Source organism: Lagenorhynchus albirostris, chromosome 14, assembly GCF_949774975.1.
Source record: "Lagenorhynchus albirostris chromosome 14, mLagAlb1.1, whole genome shotgun sequence".
Classification (NCBI taxonomy): domain Eukaryota; kingdom Metazoa; phylum Chordata; class Mammalia; order Artiodactyla; family Delphinidae; genus Lagenorhynchus; species Lagenorhynchus albirostris.
In genome coordinates this window covers 61,168,828-61,190,862 of record NC_083108.1, presented here as the reverse complement: position 1 = coordinate 61,190,862, position 22,035 = coordinate 61,168,828, and the positions used below count along the sequence as shown (strand labels likewise).

The 22,035-nt window shown below is 45.5% G+C and overlaps 1 protein-coding gene and 1 long non-coding RNA gene across 7 annotated transcripts in view; one reads left to right on the top strand and one right to left on the bottom strand.

The window, feature by feature from the left end:
* Nucleotides 1-687: 687 nt before the first annotated feature.
* On the top strand, nt 688-21,698 carry LOC132504327 (uncharacterized). 6 transcript variants are annotated; one of them, XR_009534850.1, is made up of 8 exons: nt 688-2,155; nt 2,589-2,654; nt 8,844-9,047; nt 9,303-9,552; nt 11,073-11,274; nt 11,876-12,057; nt 12,571-12,719; nt 20,960-21,698. It is a non-coding gene; the product is annotated as an uncharacterized LOC132504327 (long non-coding RNA). The 6 variants fall into 6 exon arrangements; XR_009534851.1 differs by lacking the exon at nt 20,960-21,698 and adding an exon at nt 16,953-17,045; XR_009534852.1 differs by lacking the exon at nt 20,960-21,698 and adding an exon at nt 15,596-16,405 and having other exon boundaries at nt 9,370-9,552.
* Nucleotides 6,423-22,035, bottom strand: part of LDLRAD4 (low density lipoprotein receptor class A domain containing 4) — a 311,146-nt gene continuing 295,533 nt past the window's right edge. Inside the window, 3 exon segments of the mRNA XM_060121625.1 lie at nt 6,423-12,792; nt 12,794-13,261; nt 14,333-14,383. Coding sequence (XP_059977608.1) covers nt 12,733-12,792; nt 12,794-13,261; nt 14,333-14,383 — 579 coding nt within the window. The 3' untranslated portion in view covers nt 6,423-12,732.

Sequence of the window (22,035 nt, the reverse complement as noted above, 5' to 3'; positions counted from 1 at the left end):
TAGTTTAGAAGAAAATAAAGTACATTTAGATTAAGTGTTACCAACATTGGTTTGAAGTGGTTTTTGGTATTAGATGCTTACTCAGTGGGCTTTTCCCAAGCCATGGTCTACGGTGCGTCCAGTCACATTGGCCTAGAGGCCGGAGTTGCACAGGAGTGTTCATAAAAAGTATGGGCCTCTCTACTGCCTTGGAAATTTAACCACCTGAACCAGAAATCTGCAGAACCAGAGGTGGGTGCTTTTAATTATTCATTCCGCAAATAGGAGCTTTGTTTGGTCTCTCCTGGTCCATCTGTATATTACGGAGTACCCAAAAGATTCTGCCTCCTTGACCCAAAGGAACAATAGAGGCAAGAATTCTCCTTCTCTTAGAGACTTGGCCAGAATTTGTCTTCAGCTGTGAATTTTGGCCTGGCTTTCTGATTTTTGAAAGATATTTGTCCTGCATTTTGAGCTTGTAACTTACATTTGAGAAATGCTAAGTTTGTGCCGATTGGGTATAATTTTCCCTCTGAGATTTTTTTCCTTTGTGACTTCCATGTCAAGCTGGTTCATTTTAACTCATTAAAACAAGTTTTTGGTTGTCTTGCTTCTTCAGGGTTAGGCTTTGAAAATCAAGCTGTATTCTTCCCCGTAAATCGCTGGCAGCCACCAACAGTAATGATGACAGATCATAATTATCTTGTGGCAGTTATCTGGCTATTTTGATAAGAATGATTCTCTCAGCAGAGAGAATGTGGCTTGACTTCAGAAGCCTTCAAGGCAGAGTATGACATTATTCCGCTGACTTGGACAGTGCTCGTGGGAAGTGCACAGGCAGCCCCAAAGTCCTCCTCAGCACTTGTGTTTTCTCTCTACAAGTAAGAGGGCTCATGGAGCCTGAGACGAACAGAAAGCACTTTCACGTTGTGTTTTCTCTGGGACAGCATGGTCCATAAGAGCAGAAGTTGTAGGACAGGTCAGAGATGTTCCACGTGTAGCCACAATATATTCTCATTCTTCCTGGCTGTGAGGTATGCATAGAACCTTTCTTCCTTCTTTCCTCACCTCTCCCTCCTCCCTATGTCCAGCTTTTTCTGCTTTGAATTTTGACCATTTTAAATGGTAGAAAACTCTCTTTGAAGTGAAAAAGAAAAAGGCGAGTTTGCATGCAAGCGTGCCTGGTTGTCCTGCGGTAGCCGGTATGTGGTTCTCCCTCCCTCTGGTTGGCAGGCGCTATGGCCCACTCCTTAGTAAGAGCGGGACAGAAAGCTTGCAGGTGTTTCCTGACTTTCTAATCAGGTACCTGCTGAAAGTCAGCCTTTTACTCCATTTGGGTAATTTCATAAGATTACTTTTAAGTGTACCATATATGAAATATATCTAATATAATCTACATGAAATCTACCTAATATAATCTAAATAGGGTAAAACAATGAGATGTTTCAGCTCCTTAACACTAATTGAGGGTTTGTTTGTTTTTAAAAAAAGAACATACAGCATTTCCTCTATATACACAAATATTAAGCTGTTATTTTGTATGCACCTCTAAGTATGAGATTTGAGATTCTGTAATGATTTGAAGCGCATTTTGACTAATTTGTATTTTATTGAGTTTGAGTCAGTATTTTCTTTGGATACAATCTTGCGACTTAATTATGGCTGTTGCTTTACTTCTCTAAGAATAGTGGCTGTTTGGGTTCTCTCTTTGCAAGGGTCCCAAAGGCACAGTTTGTCCAGTCCTCAAACACTGACTGCCCTGCCATTCACCTTGGTCTGGAGGTAGAGTTACAGGGCTTGGTTGCCATCGTGCTCCATCACCATGTGCTTGTTATTCCCCTCCTGAAGAAGATGGAAGATACTGGTAGGTTGTAATTGCATTCCTCACTTCTTTTGGTTTGGAAATAAGGGACAAGTTTTACTTTCTAAAAAAAGTTGAAAATATTATTATCAGTAAAACACTTGTCCACAAAACCTAATGCAACTTCTGTTGAGAAATCTAGATCATTTTGTAACTGCATTATTTTGGAAGCATTTTAGATTAATAGAAGTTTTCTCAGTCATAAACCCAATTTTCCCTCTAGTGGGTCACTTCAGAATGTTGAGGCCAGTAGCTGTAGTTGAAGAAAGGCACAGGAGAGCCGGGTCAGACGTTCAAATCCAGGAACTAAGAAAGGTAAAGTAAGTACCTGCTTTGGAACTTGTAAAATTCTTTGTATTTTTGGAGCTGAAGCCAATTTATGAATATTCCTAATCCTCTGTCCTCTTCTGGTGACTTCTATCATCTTTTCCCTTTTAACTTCATAATTTTCTTTTTTTAAATAAATTTTTATTTGTTTGTTTGTATTGGCTGCGTTGGGTCTTCGTTGCTGCACACGGGCTTTATCTAGTTGCTGTGAGCAGGGGCTACTCTGTTGTGGTGCTTGGGCTTCTCATTGCAGTGGCTTCTCTTGCTGCGGAGCACGAGCTCTAGGTGTGCGGGCTTCACTAGTTGTGGCTTGTGGGCTTAGTAGCTGTGGCTCACGGGCTCTAGAGCGTAGGCTCAGTAGTTGTGGTGCACGGGCTTAGTTGCTCCGTGGCATCATAATTTTCTTTAATTCTTTCTTTAGAGTGATATTTCATTATCCAAAGAGGATTCAGCCTCAGAAAATACCCCATCCTCCCGTGGTAAGAAAGTGAGTTTGCTTTTCCTACTGAACTTGTGTGGAGGGTCATGGTGGTGGTCACAGCACCTGAGCCTGCATTTGCGACACTTGGAACAGCTCAGATTGGAATTTTCCTTTTCCTTGGGGTCAATCGATGGAACATCTGAAGCATCAGGAGCTGGCTTTTGTGGTTACTTTTCTCACTGGGAAGTTCAGTGTATCCCCGACTAAGAACTGTTAGGCTGGCCTCTCTGGGAGTGGAGAATGTGTGTGCGGGAGGTTTACGGGAGGTTGACAGTGAGGCAAAACCATGTGCTCGTGGATGGTTCTGGAAGGAAGGGAGTGTGCCAGCATTGGTGAAGAGGATGCATACGTGGTACAGGATCCCGGCACCAGGAGCCTGGGGTCCTTGCGGTTTCCTTGAGGCTGTGACAGCGCTCAGATCAGTGTTAGCTCCCCCACCCCTCAGAGAAAGGAAGCCAGAGAAGGAAAAAATGGGGGCAAGGTGGGAAGTTATTTTTTTAAAACTATTCTCCCTTCAGATTTTCACATTTTATTGCTAAGGTTGTAAGAACACTCCCCGACACACACACAACATGGTTTTTTAACCAAAAATACTGTCCACATCTAGAGTAATGAGAAAAGAAACAGATGTATTTTACTTAAAACCATGGCGAGGAGGTTTGGGTCCTGGTGGTTCAGTCTCTGCCTTGACACAGGTGCTCCAACCCCCTTGGCACTAACTTGGCCCGTTTCCGTCACTGGCATTTTAAGCTGCAGTGTTAGCGTAGAGAGCATGCCAAGGCAGAGTGCTATTTACAAGTCTGTAGGAATTGGGTGAACCTGGAAAGTGAAAGCTGAGCAGCACAGCTCCCTCTGTGGGGGCCGCATGTGGCAAGCACACCCTCTCCTCCAGTCTTCGCGCAGGTGACCCTGTTGTATGCGTGACATTTGAAGACATTAACCTGAGACAGAGCTAATACTTGAGGCCACCAGGTCTGTAGGCTCCAAAGCCTGTGCTGCCCTTGAACTGTAAGCAGGAAATCTCAAGCAGGACTTCAGGGTCCCCCACCGAAGCCAGGGTGGCAGACACAGCCTGGCTCAGGTGGGGCCAAGGGGATGGGTCCCTGGCCTGCCACGTGGGAGAGGCCAAAGTCAGCACTTTGATTTGAAAGCATGCTTACTCTGTCTGCTAGTGTAGACTGCTAGAATATTTTGTGCTTCCAGATTCTGGTGGTAGTACCACAGTAAACTCTATAAATGCAAATGGCTTTGTAAACAGGTTAAGTCATATAGGAGCAGTATACTATACACAAGTGTGTGTAAATGTATATATACTGCTTCCTGGTAAAGCCTTTTGAAAGTCTGTATTGCAGTTAACACCATGCTGTGTTCAAATGACTAAGACTGTAGCTTTTGATTTTTTTAAAGTAAGGTGAATGAGGTTTACATTATTAGCACAAAAGCCCAAAGTCTGGACAGACACATGCCATCAAAACAATGAAATTTACAAATGCACAACTTTTACCTTTTTGGCTGTTATTTTTAAAACATGTATTTTAATTAGAATCCATTCAAAGCAAAACGTCAAAACAGTGTAACGAGAGAAATTATGATGTTTTAAGTAACAGGCTCGTTATAAACTGTTTTGTGCAAGTGTCATCATGGAGAGTCAGAAATAAGTGTTTGTTCCAAGGCCACTGTGAGTGGCTCTCTGAAGGATTCTGGAGGTTTCTTTCGAGCACACTGCTTTTCTAGATGTCCTCGAGGGTGCAGGGAGAGGGCTGCCTGAGTTGCTAGTCCATCTTAGCTGTTGGCAGCTCTGCTGTTTCACAAACGATCCAATGAACAGAAGTTGGTCCAAGAAAGCCAGAGACTGGTGGGGTATGGGATCCGGTGCAGGCCCTGAAGTGCAGTGGGGGCTCCCCATGTACCAGGTGGGTCAGCAGGGAACCTATCGCCAGGGAGGGAGGTGTTGGCCTCTGTTATGTCCTGTGCTGAGTGTAGCCTGAGCAGAAAACAGTGGGTCCAGACCTTGGCGTCTCTCTCCCTGGCTGGCGGTGCCTCGGCTTTCGAGGGCCCACAGGGGCTCCTTGGCCTTTGGCACTTCAGCTCCAGCCTGATGGACAGCTCCTGGGTCACGGGCAGCCTCCAGGCCTATTGTCTGTTTTTGGCCTGGGGCTTCTTCTGAAGTCTTCAGAGCCTTCTCAGTGCACAGCCAGGGCTGTGGGAAGGGGTCCCACAGGCCCCCGACAGTGGAGATCAGTGTCCCGCCTCCTGTCCTGCAAGAGTGCAGTCTCTGGTTTCTCAGCGCCACACTGAGCCCCGCTGCCCAGATGGACACCAGTGGGCCCACCCTGACCATCTCCTGCCTCCTTCAGAGCCGCTCCAAGTAACCTCCCTGCACCCAGACGCAGCCAACCAGGCGACCTCATATAGAAATGGGTTTACCGAACCCAATCCAGTAGGAATCAAGCCTGGAATCTCCTCTCCTTCTGTGACGAAAGTTTATACTGGTCTTACCTTCACTGAGGGATATAAGTTTGGGGAATATTCTTTAAAATTTCTCAAATATCTGCTGAATAAGAGATTATAGAATTTATTCAAGAGCATAATGTGGTTTATCAGTGACTATTTGCTGTTTTAATAGAAATCCTTTTCTTACCGCTATTTTCCTCCTTATAGCTTTCTAATCCCCTTTCCAAAATTGTCTTAAAAAATTAATTCAGAATCTAAAATGGGTTTTATGGGAGCTCCTTGGCGGTCCAGTGGTTAGGACTTGGCGCTTTCACTGCCGTGGCCCAGGTTCAATCCCTGGTCAGGGAACTAAGATCCCACAAGCTGTGCGGTGTGGCCAAAAAAAAAAAAAAAAACGTTTTATAACTAGAGTTTGGGGCCCATACAGTTATTTAAATGGTATTTTAAGATTTCAGTTTCCAAAGTTCATTTGTTTCCACAGTTCATTAGTAACATATAGAAATGCAAAAATATTTTATTTGTATTTCCTGTAACCAAGCTAAACTCACTTATTCTAGTAGTTTGGTAGGTTGTATGAAGTGTTTTTTTGTTTGTTTGTTTTGGGTTTTTTTTGCGGTACGCGGGCCTCTCACTGCTGTGGCCTCTCCCGCCACGGAGCACAGGCTCCGGACGTGCAGGCTCAGCAGCCACGGCCCACGGGCCCAGCCGCTCCGCGGCACACGGGATCCTCCCGGACCGGGGCACGAACCTGCGTCCCCTGCATCGGCAGGCGGACCCCCCAACCACTGCGCCACCAGGGAAGCCCTGTATGAAGTTTTATACATTCACAGTTATGTAATCTGTGAATCCATATACTTACTTAGAGCTTAGAGATATCATTCTAATCTCTCAGTGAAGGAAACTTAGATTCCTTTTGCTCCATCATCACGAACTGAAAACCTCTGATGCCAATGACCTTATTAGCCTCTGAGGGTGTCTGCTGAACAATTCTCTTTAGAAGTCTTGCTCACGTTTTGGGCTAAGTTGACTCAGTTTGTCTGTGACAGCTTCCAGAAGCCTGAAGGTGACACCTCAACTCAGGTGACGATCCCTGAGTGTTCTGTGTAGAACCCAGAACTGTATGATGTGATCTGCCAGGGTTTATAGCAAATATAATGATTTCTGAAAAGTCAGAGTGAGTAAGAACTGAATGGGACGGTTACCTGGGGAACCGTAAGAACCGTTTCTGAGACGGGTTTTTAAATGCAAGTAGTTTCCCCCCCACCCCCCAACATATGCTTTGTCTGTGAAATATTTTTTTAAAAAAACAGGAGACATGTGTATCAGTGATCTTTTTTAATGATTTTGAGCTGTGGTTCGAACACAGCATTAAGAACAAGCAGAAGAGGCTGATTTCATAACACACAGCACTTAGAGCAACATCTTCCTTTAAAAGTCCGGATTGCGGTTACAGACCTTGGGTCTAAGAACTACATCCCCTCGCTCAGTTAAAGAGGCAGATACATGACAGCTGGAAATCTTTCTCTGTGTATAAGTGGGAATTATGTTGAACAGTAAGCACAAATGTCTGTTTAAAAAAAAGACTTTAACAACTTCAGATTATTATAGATCACGTGAACAACTGTTGAAAAGTTCAGATAAAGTTGTACTTTTTCATTATAAAGCAGCCTAGTGAAAATTAAGTGAATTAAATGCTATGAATAGTATTGTACATATTTAAAAATAGCTTTTACACCAGAAAGTGATTTTTGAAAGCCATGAAATGAAGAATAGCAATATACCAGCAAGCACATTAAGATGAACCAGTATAATTAACAGTAAAGTTTAAGCCTCTATTAGTCCTGTAGAAAAGCCATGACGTGGTAACAAATTTAGTGCCTTTGAGTCCAGAACGTCCTCAGATGACACTCCTGCTTAGCAGTCCTCCCAAGAGATGAAGCCTGGGGGAGTTTTTCTAACAGGGAGGAGCCTCCACCCTTGACCTGAACCACCAGGGCCACTGCCATTGGCAGTGAGCAGACAGCGGGGGCAGTGGGTACAGAAAACACAGATCCCCATCTTCTTGTGGCCTTGCAAAGCACAGTCAAAGAAGGGCTGACCTCTGGTCCATTAGCATCAAGAGTTGCAGAGGTGTTTTCAGTTTAAGGATAATCAGTAATTGTTTTGTGAAGGACAAGAGTATGACTCCGTCGTGATTCTCAAAATCAAAACATACACCACGGAACAAATAAAAAACAAGGAATTATTAGAATTTACATCCTCTGATGACAGAATAAACTGGAAATAGGGATCAGGTGGGCAGAATTTCACGAAACTGGATGGCACTGGGAAGGATGCCCACACCCACGATTTCATCCATGGTTTTGTGTTTTTTTTGGGGGGGTTCGCGGGCCTCTCTCACTGTTGTGGCCTCTCCCGTTGCGGAGCACAGGCTGTGGACGCGCAGGCTCAGCAGCCATGGCTCACAGGCCCAGCTGCTCTGTGGCATGTGGGATCTTCCCGGACCGGGGCATGAACCCGTGTCCCCTGCATCGGCAGGTGGACCCTCAACCACTGCACCACCAGGGAAGCCCCTCATCCATGGTTTTAATGAACATTGTCATAGGCTCTTCATTTTTCTATTTTCAATATTAGAATATTTGAAGATAAATGCAGAGGTCACCGTCAGACACTAAAGACAGAGCTGTAAGCAGATGCTGAGTCAGGGGGTGTGACATGGTCCCTGGTCAGTGGCAAAGCCTAGTTTGTTTCTGGGGTCGTAATCACCAGGAGACACCAAAAGGAAGGGACAGGACATAAGAATTCACTCGGCTGGCTGATTGCCAATCTGCTAATTATAACCCATAACAAATCTTTTTGAGACTGGGGTCTTCTCAAGTGGACTGGTTTGTCCTAAGTTATTTTTCCTGCAAATGCTACTGTTCATTCATTGGTTCCACAGCTTCCGTTTGTCAAAAAGGCACAGAAAAACAGATGGTCACAAATGCGTCTGGACTGCACAGTCCTCTGCTGCACGCTAATGTGCTCACTCTGACCTAAGTTTTGCAATTTCAGTGAAAAGTGCACTCTTCACTGGGTTTGCCCTCTTCATTCTACAACATGAAACAGAATATTTTTTCATAAAGCAAGTTGAAAGATCCACATTTTTTTCTGATTATAGCTAATACTGGTCCAACTGAACATTATCGAAGGGATTAAAATAAGCATCTGGTGGCTCCAAAAGGCTGTGGTATTTTAAAAAATTATTTCTTAAGTGTTTTCACAGCAAAGATGCAACTCTGATTGCTGTACATATGTTGTTCATAGGCTGTGCTTGCCTGTTCAGACTTGTTTCCCTTGTGTTATAATACTGATATTTATTAATAAACTACATAGACTTTTATCTGTATGCATCCATTCGCACATTTCCTTATAAAAGAGGACAAAGCACATAGGCATTCACAAATTCTATGCCATTTCTCTTAAAATTGGTATCTATACCTTATATTGCAGTATTAACAAAGTTTTGTTCTACCCATTGGGTAGGATTATGTGCGTAATATAGTCAAGTTATATACAGCACCTTACAAATGAACGCCTGACAGACACTGAAAGCACCATTGTGAGTGAGGCACAACAAAGGGGGCTGGGTTCCTGCATCTGCAGAAGTTAGAACATGAAACACCTTGGCTGCTTAAAAACTACTGCCACGCTGAGCTCTATGAAAGGACGTGGATCTTCACCATCTGCATCTCTGTACAGCTCTCACCCCAGCACCTCACACACACTGAAGACAGCGCTGCTCACAAGGTGTCCCTCCCTGCACACCAGCCTGAAGGCAGGAGCAGCAAGTGGCCGTCTAACCCTGGCCGTGAACATAAACTTGAAGTGTGCAAGATGCAGCACTTGGGGAGTAAAATAAGCTAAAGCTGAAATCCTGATTCCTGCGGAATTCGCACAATTCAGGTGAGCTACTGGGACCCACTTGTGGTCGGGGTGAGAGCAGGTCTTTCATCTGCTTTTGTTGGGCCCCTTTAGACACAGCGTCCTTACACTGGGGGGGACTTGCCAATGCATCTCCATTTCGCCAAGGCCAAGGTGACTGTGCAGAAGGGGAGCCTGGTCCCTGCTTCTCCACCAAGGTGCGGGGTGGGGGTGGGGGGCTGTCACCGCAAGGCCCCGCGCCCAGCACAACTATCTTTCCTAGTTTTTCCTTCACAGACACTGCTCAGCTCTGGAAATTTTAAGAAAAATGAACCGTACACTAACATGTTGCTGTTCTAAGCAGCAGACCTCAAGCAGCAGCCTTGGCACAGCAAACACAAGGCTTGGGGAACAGCCCCTAGCCGCTGCCTCGCAGCCAGGCCAGTGTGGGAGCCTGGTGGCCAGCAGCAAATGGAAGCTGCTTTGGAGGGGCTCGTGGACCTGGACAGTCTCTGCAAGGACTCTCTGGACAGAAGAGCAGGTGGAGGTAAGATCCAGGCCCAACTGTCAGGATGCAGCCACTGGTTCTGAGGAGGGCGGGGATTTGAATGGATTCTCCCAGATCTGAGCTGCTTTCGAAAAGTGCTTGCCTTTGAGCCCTTCTCATTCTTATGATGATAAAATACAGGTGAAGAGGGGGATAATTTGAAGCTGGAGACACGCTTATCTGAGTACAGGTCCCTATGCTGGGGTAGAAGGCCCCCCGCTTCCTGCTGGCCCCTGTGTCCTCCTCTCCCAGCTGCAATTAGTGGACTTAAGTGTCATCCTCATGACAAACCTTCCCAAGTTTTGCACATTTTCCTCTGCTGTCTGAGCTGTGTGTCCACGTGTATTTGTGGTACGGAGGACAGAGGGTATATGCTTGTCAAGCTTTTTTAACACTGAATTTTGGTCCCAGATAGAACTTCGTGTTGGGTTGGCCAAAAAGTTCGTTCAGGTTTTTCTGTAACATGGAAAAACCTGAACGAACTTTTTGGCCAGCGCAATAAATGCACAATTTCTTCAGCAAAATCTCTTTTGTAGTAAAGGACAACCTTAGTGTCTGAGGAACACTAGGCTTGCTGAAAAAGCCAACAGACACATGAGTGTTCCTATAAGTGGGACTCAAGGTGCCTGGGGTTCATATCCAGGGAGTCGCTAAGACGATGGAGCCCAGCTCCCCACCCACTGCTCACTGATCCCCTAACCCTCTGGTTTCTAACCTGGACCCTCAGGCCCCACTGATCAAGCTGCAGCTTCACAGTCACGCCTCTTTCCACACCATGTCAGCCACAACCTTCGAAAAAGTAGAGGTCTAAATTACCTTTTTGCTGTGTTGAAGGGAAATTGACTATTAATTCAATTTATGACCTTGGCTTTTAAACTAATTCATTACAGAGCCCCAGCCTCAGAGACCATTCAGGTCATGGTTTGATATGTCTGCATCATTAAATAACTATTTACATTAGAGGCAATTATCTAATAGAGTGGCCAAAAGGGAGCAGTCTCGGTTTTGAAGAACAATTAAAGTTATTTGAATTAAATAATTTTTTTTTTTTACCAGTACTGTGAACATCTGCAAAATGTTCAGGTGCTTGCAAAGTGACTAAGGAATTTATAAGTTTCTAAGCATAACTCACCATTTTGAGCTAGAACTACTGGGTGTGTTCACCCACTCTACCAGAAGTGCAGGTGAGGTTTGGAATGATGACACCATCAGCCAGCCTCCTCATTCTGCACCTAAGGGGGAACGCCTGACCGATAATCTGCCCGAAGATGGGGAGGACAGGCAGTTTCCCACCTTCACCAGCAACACAAGGGGAAACCTCACGCCACGCAGAGTCCCAGCCTCCTTTAAGCACAGGCTTGAGGTCGAGGCCATCTGATACGGTGGGTGGGTGGGTGTCCTCTGGTCAGGCCCCCAGGACTCTGCCCGTCCCAGAGCTCCTGCCATGGCCCTCAGCGTGCACACTGCTCAACAGGGTCTGAAGCATGAGTAACAATTGTTGACCACCATCTTCTTTTAAGAGATTGACTACTTGTGTGGATGTTACTGTGTGAAATGGATGAAGATTCCAGTTCTCCAAACAAAACCCAGGGACCTACCAACCAAGAGGAGCCTTGGAAAGGAGCAGCAGAAAGCAGTTTGAGAGCTTTCTGCCAGCAGCACGAGGGCACCTCACCGGGCAGCCACCTCCGAGACCACAACAGCAGACACCCGGAACTGCAGGTCAGGGTCCCAAGTCATCCCTCCAGCCCTCGGTCCCTGTGAGAGCAGGCAGGGGCTGCACAGAAGCACCCCATCTGGGTGCAGCAAAGGCAGATGCTTCTGTGAAGGAAGTTACTTTAGGTGAGAATGAATGTTACAATAATTAAGGTTAGTTTTCTAGTTGATTTTAGCTGCAAGTTGTGCTTTTTACCCTGTGCTCTGAGTTGCTCCCCGCCCAGTTCTGGCCTCCACTGCAGAGGCTTAGTGACCCCTGGGAGCGCATCTGGTTCTGAGCACTGCATTCCTCCCGGGTGCTGGTCCGCATACTTGGCCACATGGGTCCCTTCCTCAGTCCCAGGGGCTTCTACACAGTATCTGCAGCCAGTGTCACGCACATAACAGGGCGGTGGGCTGCACAGAAGCGACTGCTGAGTCTTGTTGACCAGCCATCCAGGCCTGAACTCCACTATCCAGGGAAGGAGAGACTGCAGGAACACACTGAAGTCATGTGTTTCAACAGTATAAAAATAGCCACCTTGCATTTTAAACAATTTATTGCATAAAATAGTGTATTATCTGAGTATATTTCATGCTACAGTGAAAAAAATCTAAATTACCACAGAAACTGCACTGCTGGAGGGCCAGGGCAGCACTGCGTGGTGTGTAAATGCAGGTGTAAAACACGCAGCCTGAGGCTGGAGGGACTCAACACACCAGGGATGCAGGAGTTTCCTCTGCTCCATCCAGAGTCTCCAGGTGCCTCAGTGACGCATTCACTGCTGTGTGGTGACTTTCTTGGTGAATGTAAGTAAGTGGTGTACGTTAGGCTACCTCCCCTAACACCCTTTCCTGCATGATTATGGGGGAGATGATTATGGGGCCTAATTTTAATCCACAGGTGAAAAGACAACATACAGAACGAGTAAAGCTTCCTCATTATCTTAAACATGAAGATAGTGCAACTTTTAAAACACAGCATCACAACACTGATTAACCCCTTGCATTCATCTGACTTCTCCACTTTATACCTTGGCACACAAAACAGGAATTTAGAATCATATTTTTAAAATAAAAAAGTTCCACAGTTTAGGGGTGGGAAGCAAACTGGCGATTCTTCCCCATAATGTATAACAACATTTTCCTCTGTATTCAGTTAATTGTAAAACAGGCCATTCTGGCCTCTTCCCCTGCTGCGTCTGCTTTCATAGTCAAGTCAGATGCCTCTGTGGGTTTTATTTCATAATGTCTTCAAAGCACCCCTTTGTGTTCTCATGCCCACCCTTTTCCAAAACCTGCCCTTTCCTATCACTGCCCGAGATGAACACCGTTTGCGGCCAGACTGGAGGAGGTTTGTACTATTTCAGCCTGCGTGCGGCTCCTGTGGAAGGAATCATTGTTTTACTGAACTTGCTGTGCTGGGGACGGAGGAGCAGTGCCACCGCCTCCCTCCTCCTTTCTTAAGTCAGGTATGCACGCAGGTCAGATGAGGTTCCCGGGCTTCCTGTCCTTGCCCTGAACGGGCAGCTTGGTGCCCCCCAGGGCCATCCCGCTGGAGTGGCAGTCTGCTCCCCCTGTGCGTGCTGTGCTGGGGGTGGAAGAGAGTGGCACCCAGGCAGTGGCCCATCACCTCGCTGTAGGCCGGGGGTGGCCCCTCCATCCTCCTGTTACTGCTGCAGGTGCTGGCACTTATGCCTGAATTGCTGCTGGGTGGGCGTGGGCCTCCGCTGTAGACGGACACGTCTATCAAATCGCTGTCAAATATGGTTCGGTTGGGTGGGGCCCTCACAGACTCTCGGTTGAGTTCCATCTGCTGTTCGGGGTCCCGGAGCTGCAGGGTGCAGGGCCCCTGGTAAGGAGGCGGCTCCTCCCCGTCCGACAGGGAGATGGTGGGGGGAAGGTCGATCTCGTGCTGCACGTAGGGGTAGGTGGGCTGGAAGCGGCTGAACCGATCCCTCTGGAGAAAGGTTGGGGCAGTCCCCCCATTCCTGGACCGCGGTGCGTACATGATCTGCAGGGAAAAGAGCAACACCTGGGAGATGTTCTTGGCACAGTGATGACCACGGACGTGATGGCAGCAAGGAAATGCACGTCTGTTCTCACCCATCTGAAAACTTTTCCCCCCAAAACACATGTAAAGGCTATTCCAGAAAAACAGGTTTTTCGTTCCTAATGACTTTACATCACTCACCTTGCCAAACCCAGGACGGTTCAGCAACGGATAATTGCGGTTACCTGAAAATGTAGGTTTAATGGAGTTATTGTGTACATTTCCCACTGGTCAAGGAGAACACAGGAGCCCCCCCCACCCCCACCCCGGCCTGCCCACCATGTGACCTTCTCTGGGCCCCACTCCTGTGATTCAGAGGAGTATAGAGGGTGAAGAATTTTCATTGTAAATGTAAGTTGTAACTTCACAGGATGGTACCTGGAGCAGGTACAAGACATTGGGTCAATTTATGAGTTATTTATAGGAGCTGTTGCCCTATCAATTACTTAAAAATATGAAACAAGTGACTTTCTTTCTGGATAAAAGTTTCCTGTAGTTATTTTTAGCAACTGACATGAAAACTATTTTATATTCCAAAGTAAGTATAATTATACTTTTTTCCCCCCAAAAGAATCCAGGTACTCTCTTGCATAGCTTCTCATCTATTCCACCATCTCACTTTCTTCTAGAGGAAGGACATATGTATATAAAGATATACATCCATCTGTCAACTTCTCTCACTTAAAGGCAAAAAATGTTATTTTTACAATCATACTATTAAACTGGGAGATGGGGTGAATCAAGCGGTGATGTTTATAAGCTACACCGACAGCCACCACCTCATTATCAGCAGCCTAAGGCATCAAGTGAAGATCCTGGATTCTCGACCTGTTTTCCGGAAGGAGCTCTGGCCAGGCACAAAGAATCCTTGGGAGAGTCTAGGGAAGACCCCTCCCGCACCTCTTAAACCAAGTTACAGGCACAGGCCTTGATCTTCATCTGTGCTGACACGTTCAACCCTTCCACCAATTTTGTTCATCCCCCTCTATGCATCTCCTGCCACCCACACCCCACCTGTGTCCAACCCCTTACCTCTGAGGTGGGCCGAGGTCCAGATCTGTCTGAAGGCCACAGGCGCCCTTCCTGGTTGGGGGGTGGGGGACATCACAGGAAGATCATTAGTTTCATGCAGCAGCACCCAAAGCCAAGGGATCACACTCAGCTGAGCGCAGGCTGTTTAACACCCGGAATCACAAAGCCCCAGCCTTTTGTTACCTGCACCCCCAGAGGAGTCGTGGCCACAGGAAAGTCAAACAGTTCGGGTCTCCCCACAGTAGCCTTGAATGGTGTGCCCATCTACACCGCTGGCTTTCAGACTGAGTTTCCCAAACCTAAGAGCCCTCTGTGCATCTTCTTATGAATTGATTCCTCAGTACAAATGCTCACGAGGAGTGTGGAACCTGACATCTAGTTGCTTAGTAATCTTTCAAAAATGTTTGGCCAGGGACTTTGCTGGCGGTGCAGTGGTTAAGACTCCATGCTCCCATTGCAGGGGGCCTGGGTTCAATGCCTGGTCAGGGAACTAGATCCCACACGCATGCCACAGCTAAGAGTTCGCATGCCGCAGCTAAGGAGCTGACGAGCCACAACTAAGGCCCAGCGCAACCAAAAAAAAAAAAAAGCCAGACCAGCAAGGTGATGAGCAAACAGTAGGCATGATTAAGGATCACTTCTAACACCATAAACTTGTCTACAGAGCATTTCAGTGTGGTATCCCTTTTGAACCCCAATTGTAGGCTATAGCAGGGTCTGCGGGGCTTTTGTGACTACTAAGAGAAGAACGGGGTGGTGGGTAGAGAAGTGCCTGTATTTTTGGATTCCCAGGAATGTGCACATACGACCTCCTGCCATCATGGCCTCCTGTGACCTGAAAGTGCCCACCGGTGGACTTGGGAGGTCAAACAGCCCCAGGCCTTAAGAAGTGAAATCGACCTCCCCTGCTCCTTGCAGGCAGGCATCCACCACGGCCCCCCTCGCCGTGAGCAGGTGGCATCCCTAGATCTGACTATACAACTATGTAACGGCAACAGAGTGGCTCTAACCAGGTGTCCGAGCCCTAGGCAGTGCTCCTTTGCGTCAAGGGCGATGTCACTCCCGCGTTGAGAACAGCACAGAGCATCCTCCACTGTTCCTAAGAATTCCACCCTTGGCAACAGCAGATTAAAGCACAGGGCGCAGCCTGACAATCAGATATCACAGCACCAAATGAAGTGGGCAGGAAGGGATCCAGAAGATGGGTAGTAGCACGTTTTCTGAAAACGGCAATAACTATTCTCAATGGCTTTATTTTCCCAGAAATTAGCAAAACTGGAAAAGTGCCTAAAAGAGATCCACACCAAGCCTTGCACAGGTGGAATGTTGTGGTTCTGCAGGGACCCCCTCCTCTTCAGGGGCCATGGTCACGGGACGGGTCTGCACCACCACAGCCTCCGCAGGGCACGCACCCGCTCCTCGGCCGCCGCCCCTACTGCTCACTCAGCTGCTCGCTGGCGGCTGCCTTGAGCTCAGGCTTCGCAGGGGAGGCCATGAGGTTGGCCTCTTCTAGCGCACCAGAAACAGCCCGGCGAGACCAGGGCCCAGCCACCCCACCACCCTTCGCAGGAAGCCGGGTCCTCTGACCACGACGGAATAAGCTGGGAAATAAGATAGCAGCTCACAGAGTTTTGAGCAACAGGAACAAAATCTTGCTAGTATCGCTATTGCGGGCCCATACACACTGCGTCTTTCGTAGCTGTTTGCTTGTGAGAACTGTTCCCTCATGCCGCATTGCGTCCACAGAGCACCTCCGGCGCCCTTGCGTTCCTGGTGGCCCTGAAGACACCCCTGTGGGTGCCCCGGGGAGCATGGCCACCAAGATCCAGGCCCACGAAAGCCTTGGGCCACCCTGAGGGGCTCTAGTGAATCTGCATCTTCTGAAAAAGGGACACAGGACAACTCCGGATCTCACAGGCTTGAAGATGTGCGTTTTCAGGTTCCTTTACCCTCAAGGAATCTGCATTGTATTTTCCCCCTTCTGAATGGTAAACAGCCACGTGGCCAGAAAATTTTCCCATAAGTTGAATCTGCCTGACACTAAAACGTCTGCGTTAAAGATAAAAAAATCACGTGCTCTTCCAAGTGCTTGTCTTTATGATCCCAACGATCCAGATGTGTCGTCTGCAGACCTGGAACACAATGACTGGAGTTTTTCCTTTTAAATCTGTTTGGCACTTTCTGTGGGCTGGGTGGTGAGTGGAAAATCAAAATTGTCTTTTCTAAAGTTGTGGTAAATTATACATAACATTTACTATTTTAGTCATTTGAAAGCATACAGTTCTGTGGCATTAAGTATATCCTCGTTGCCACACACCCATCACCCCCATCCATCTCCAGAATTTGTCTTCTTCCCAAACTGAAAACGCTGTACTCACTGAACACTAACACCCCATTCCTTCCTCCCCTCATCCCCTGGTGACCACCATTCTACCTTCTGTCTCTATGAATCTGACTATTCTAGGAACCTTGTCTAAGTGGAATCATACAATACTGTCCTTATTTCACTGAGCATAATGTCTTTAAGATTCATCCATGTTGCAGCCTGTGGCAGCATCTCATTCCTTTTTAAGGCTAATATACTCCATTTCAGGTACATACCATATTTTGTTATTCATAGATATCTTGGTGGTTTCCCCTTTTTGGCTGTCATGAATAATGCTGCTATGAACAGGGGTGTATAAATATCTCTTTGAATCTCTGCTTTTCATTCTTTTGAGGATACACCCAGAAGTAGAATTTCTGGATCATACGGTAATTCTATGTTTAATTTGGGGTTGGGGGGAACCACTACTGTTTTCCATAGCAGTGGTACCATTTCGGTTCTAATTTCATCACATCCTTGCCAACACTGGTTATTTTCTGGTTTTTTGCTAATAGTCACTCCAGTGGGTGTGATGTGGCATCTCACTATGGTTTTTTTAAATAATTAATTTTTGGCTGAGTTGGGTCTTTGTTGCTAAGCGCGGGCTTTCTCTAGTTGTGGCGGGCGGGGGCTACTCTTCGTTGCGGTTTGCGGGCTTCTCACTGTGGTGGCTTCTCTTGTTGCGGAGCATGGGCTCTAAGCACGTGGACTTCAGTAGTTGTGGCTCACGGGCTCCAGAGTGCAGGCTGAGTAGTTGTGGTGGACGGGCTTAGTTGCTCCACGGCATGTGGGATCTTCCCGGCCCAGGGCTCGAACCCGTGTCCCCTGCATTGGCAGGTGGATTCTTAACCACAGTGCCACCAGGGAAGCCCCTCTCACTATGGTTTTGATTTGTGTATGATTAGTGTATTAAGTCAGGGTTCTCCAGAGAAACAGAACCAATAGGAGATTGATTGATTGATTATAGGAATTGGCTGCCTGTTTCTGGAGGCAGAGAAGTCCCACAATCTGCTCTGCGCAAGATGGAGACCCAGAAAAGCCAGTGGTATAATTCAGTCCAAATACGAAGGGCTGAGAACTGTGGGGGGGGGGGGTGTCCACTGGTATGTCTTGGACTCTGAAGACCCAAAAACCAGGAGCTCTGATGTCCAAAGGCAGGAGAAAATCGACATCCCAGCTCAAGAAAAGAGAGAAAGAACTTGCCCTTCCTCCATTTTTTTTTTTTTTTTTTTTACTCAGGCCCTCAAGGGGTTGGATCATGCTCACCCACATTGGTGAGGGCAGATTTTCTTCACTCCGTCTACTGAGTCAAATGGTAATCTCTTCCGGAATTACTCCCATAGACACATTGCTTAGCTCAGTCAAGTTGACACATAAAATTAACCATCACAATTAGTGATCTGAGCTCTTCTCATGTGCTTATTGGCCATCTGTATATCTTCCTTGGAGAAATACCTACTCAGGTCCTTTGCCTATTTTAAAATTAGGTTCACTTATTTTGTTGCTGAGTTGTAAATGTTCTTTATATTTTTTGGATATTAATCCCTTATCAGATACCTGATTTGCAAATATTTTCTCCCATTCTATGAGTTGCCTTTTCACTCTCTTGATAGTGTCCTTTGACAAGTTTAAGTTTTTAATTTTTGAAGTCCAGTTTACCTATTTTTTTCTTTGGTTGCTTGTGCTTTTAGTGTCAGATCCAAGATATCATTGCCAAATCCAATGTCATGAATCTTTTGCTCTATTGTTTAAGAGTTTAATAGTTTTAGTTCTTACATTTAGGTTTTGATACATTTTGAATTAATTTTTTGCATATTGTAGCAGATAAGGGTTCAATGTCATCATTTTGTAGTGAATATCCAGTTTTCCCAACACCATTTTTTAAAAGATTGTCCTTTTTCCTTGAATGGTCTTGGCACCCTTGTTGAAAATCATTTGACCGTACATCGGAGAGTTTATTTCTGGGCTCTCTATTCTATCCTGTTGGTCTAAATGTTTGTCTTTATGCTGGCACCACACTGTTTTGTTATTGTAGCTTTGTAGTAAATTTTGAAATCAAGACGTGTGAAACATCCAACTTTGTTATTCTTTTTCAATATTATTTTGGCTGTAGGTGGGGATGGGGGTTCCTTGTGATAGCACATGAATTTTAGGATGGGCTTTTCTATTTCTGCAGAAAAACATCATTGGGATTTTGACAGGGATTACACTGATTTTGTAGATTGCTTTGGGTAGTACTGACATCTTAACAGGATCAAGTCTTCAGGTCCATGAACACAAGATGTCTTCCATTTATTTGTGTCTAATTTCTTTCAGCAATGCTGTATAGTTGTCAGTGTACAAACCCTTCATATCCTTGGTTAAGTTTACTCCTGAGTATTTTATTCTATTTGATACTATTGTAAATTGAACTGTTTTCTTAATTTCTTTTTGGATTGATCATTGTAAGTGTAAAGAAATGCAACTGATTTTAGGGGGCTGACTTTGTGTCCTGCAACTTTGCTGAATTTATTAGTTCTAGTGGAGCTTTTTGTGTGTTTATTAGTTAATTGGAATGTTTAGGATTTTCTACACATAAGATCATGTCATCTACAAAGAGAGATAATTTTACTTTTTTTCCTTTCTAACTGAATACCTTTTCTTGCCTTGTTGCTCTAGCTAAAACTTATAATAAATACTATGTTAGACAGAAGTGGTGAAAGCATGCCTGCATCCTTGCCTTTTTCCTGATCTGAGAGGGAAAGCTTTCAGTCTTTCACCATTGAGTATGATGTTCGCTGTGGGCTTTTCATAGATGACCTTTATTATGTTGAGGTAGTTTCTTTTTATCTTAGTTTGTTGAATGTTTTTATTATGAAAGCGTGTTGAATTCTGTCAGATACTTTTTCTGCATCGATGAGATGATCATGTAGTTTTTTTCCTTTCATTCTGTTAATGAGGTGCATTACATTGATTGATTTCATAATGTGGAACCATCCTTGTATTCCAGGAATAAACCCCACTTGGTCATGATGTATAATCCTTTTATTATGCTGCTGAATTCAGTTTACTAGTATTTTGTTGAGGATTTTTGCATCAGTATTCATATGGGATATTGGTCTTTGGTTTTTCTTTTCCTGTTATGTCTTTGTCTGGGGCTTTGGTATTGGAGTAATGCTGGCCTCATAAAATGAGTTAGAAGGTGTTCCATCCTTTTCAATTTTGGGGAAAAATCTGAAAAGGACTGGTGTCAGTTCTTTAAATGTTTTGTAGAATTCACCAGTGAAGCCATCTAGTCTAGGAATTTTCTTTGTTGGGAGGTTTTTGATTATTGATTCAATCTCCTTACTAGTTACAGATCTATTCATATTTTCTATTTCTTCATGAGTTGGTCTTAGTAGTGTGTGTTTCTAGGAATCTTTCCATTTCATCTGGGTTATTCAATTTGTTGATATACAATTGCTCATAGTACTCTTATAATCTTTATTTCTGTATCTCTTAGATCTTTTTCCACCCAAAGGATACAATGCTTAGAGCGTTGAAAGAGAGTCATCTGTGACCATGACTCACGGGCTTCTGCTGTGAGCTGCGGCTGAAGCCTGCTTGCTGCCTTGGGTCCTTGGGCACCACATGTGAGAGCACCCCATGCTCTGAACTTTCTTGGTTTAGCTCTTAGCTGCTAAACTCTCCTTTCCACACACAAAGGACCGCAGGGATCATCAGATTTGGGGAGTGGAAAGACCCAATATAGTGTTTTTCAAACTGTGAGCTGCAGCCTCTTAGAGAACTGGAAAATCAATTTAGGTGGGTCACAGCCAGCATTCCAGAGATAAAACAGACAGAAAACATCTTGAGTACATTTTAAGTACTGTTTGGTGAAAGTTCTGCCTCAGTTGCATGTGAATATTGTGGATTGTGATGTAAAATGTGTTTCCTACACATTTGGTCAGAGGGGTCAGAAACAATCTGAAAGGTCTCTGATCTAAGCCAGTTCTCCCTCATTTTGGATGGAAGGAAACTGAAGCCCAAGGAGGGTGTACGACTCACTGGAGGTGACATGGTCAGTTTGTGTAAAGCAAGGCCATTGCTGGATATTCTGGCTTCTACCCAAGGGTTCCTCCCAGTGAATGAACATATCATATGGCCTCAAATATTTGAAAATCGATTTTACTCCCTTTCCCAGGGTGAATTTCAAAGCATAGGTAAAAATGATGTTTGGATATTCAGCAACATCTTTGCCTTCTGATAAAATCACTTTTCTCTTGTTTGTTCCCTTTTCCCAGGCAACCTCTCCACCATCCAGATGCTTTAGTAGTTCTCACTTTTCCACCCTTGACAGCAGTAACAGCTTAGATGCCAATGACTCTTCTCTCCAGCATTTCCCCTTTATCCTCCTTGGGATTCCATCATCAGACTTCTCAAGACTATTTACCTCCCAACTCTACTCAATCTAGGGCACGTCCCTTAAGAGAAAGACAAATCAAGAAGGAAGTTCTGCTGGGAAGAAAAGAAAGGGAATCCTTTATATTTCCACAACAATCAATAGCTCAGGGAGGCCCACAGGCCCCTAAGAGCAAGCAGAAAAGGAGGAATGTGATGCCTCCGGGGGTTGGTGGTGGGGGAGAGTGAGCAATCAGGCTTCAAGAGAAAGCAGCCTGGAATCGGAAAGCTCAGGGCAACGTGGAACCACACACTGTGAGCCTCCTTTCACGCGTGAGGGGCACAAGCCAAGTGCCTTCCCCGCGGTCTCGGAGTTGGTAGGGGAGTAACAGAGCCGGATCCCAGCTACCTCCCATGCAGTCTCTGACGGCCCTGTACACCTCCCCAGCAAGGGCCTCTCAGAATTAGGGTAATTTAGAGAGCCATTTTTTCCCCCCCAGAACAAACCACACCAGTTTTTAAGGACTAAGTAAAAACAAAACAAACTTTACCATTAGATTATTAATACTAATGCCTATTTAGAAGGTTACTAAAAATTGTTTATAAAATTTTTTATCAATTTTATTAAAAAATCTGATTTTAGCATACCTTTGTCACAATACCAGCTGTGTTCAAATGCGTTACCTTGGGAGTCTACAGATTACAGATGCTCAGAATGTTATTGAAACTGTCTTCAGCATCAGTTTATGTGAGCATAGTGTGTCTTTTAATTGCAAAAGTAATGCATGAACACATCCTCATCACAAGAGCCTTAACAACACAGACCAGGCCCTCTGTCCACCTCCCCCTTCTTGGGTCCTTCCTGGCCTTTCTCTGCACCATCAGCTTGCAGCGTAAACAACATCAGCCTTACTAATGGTCACACTTGACTTTGCACCAAAATTGTATCAGTAACTTGATGAGCTACATCTAAATGGAT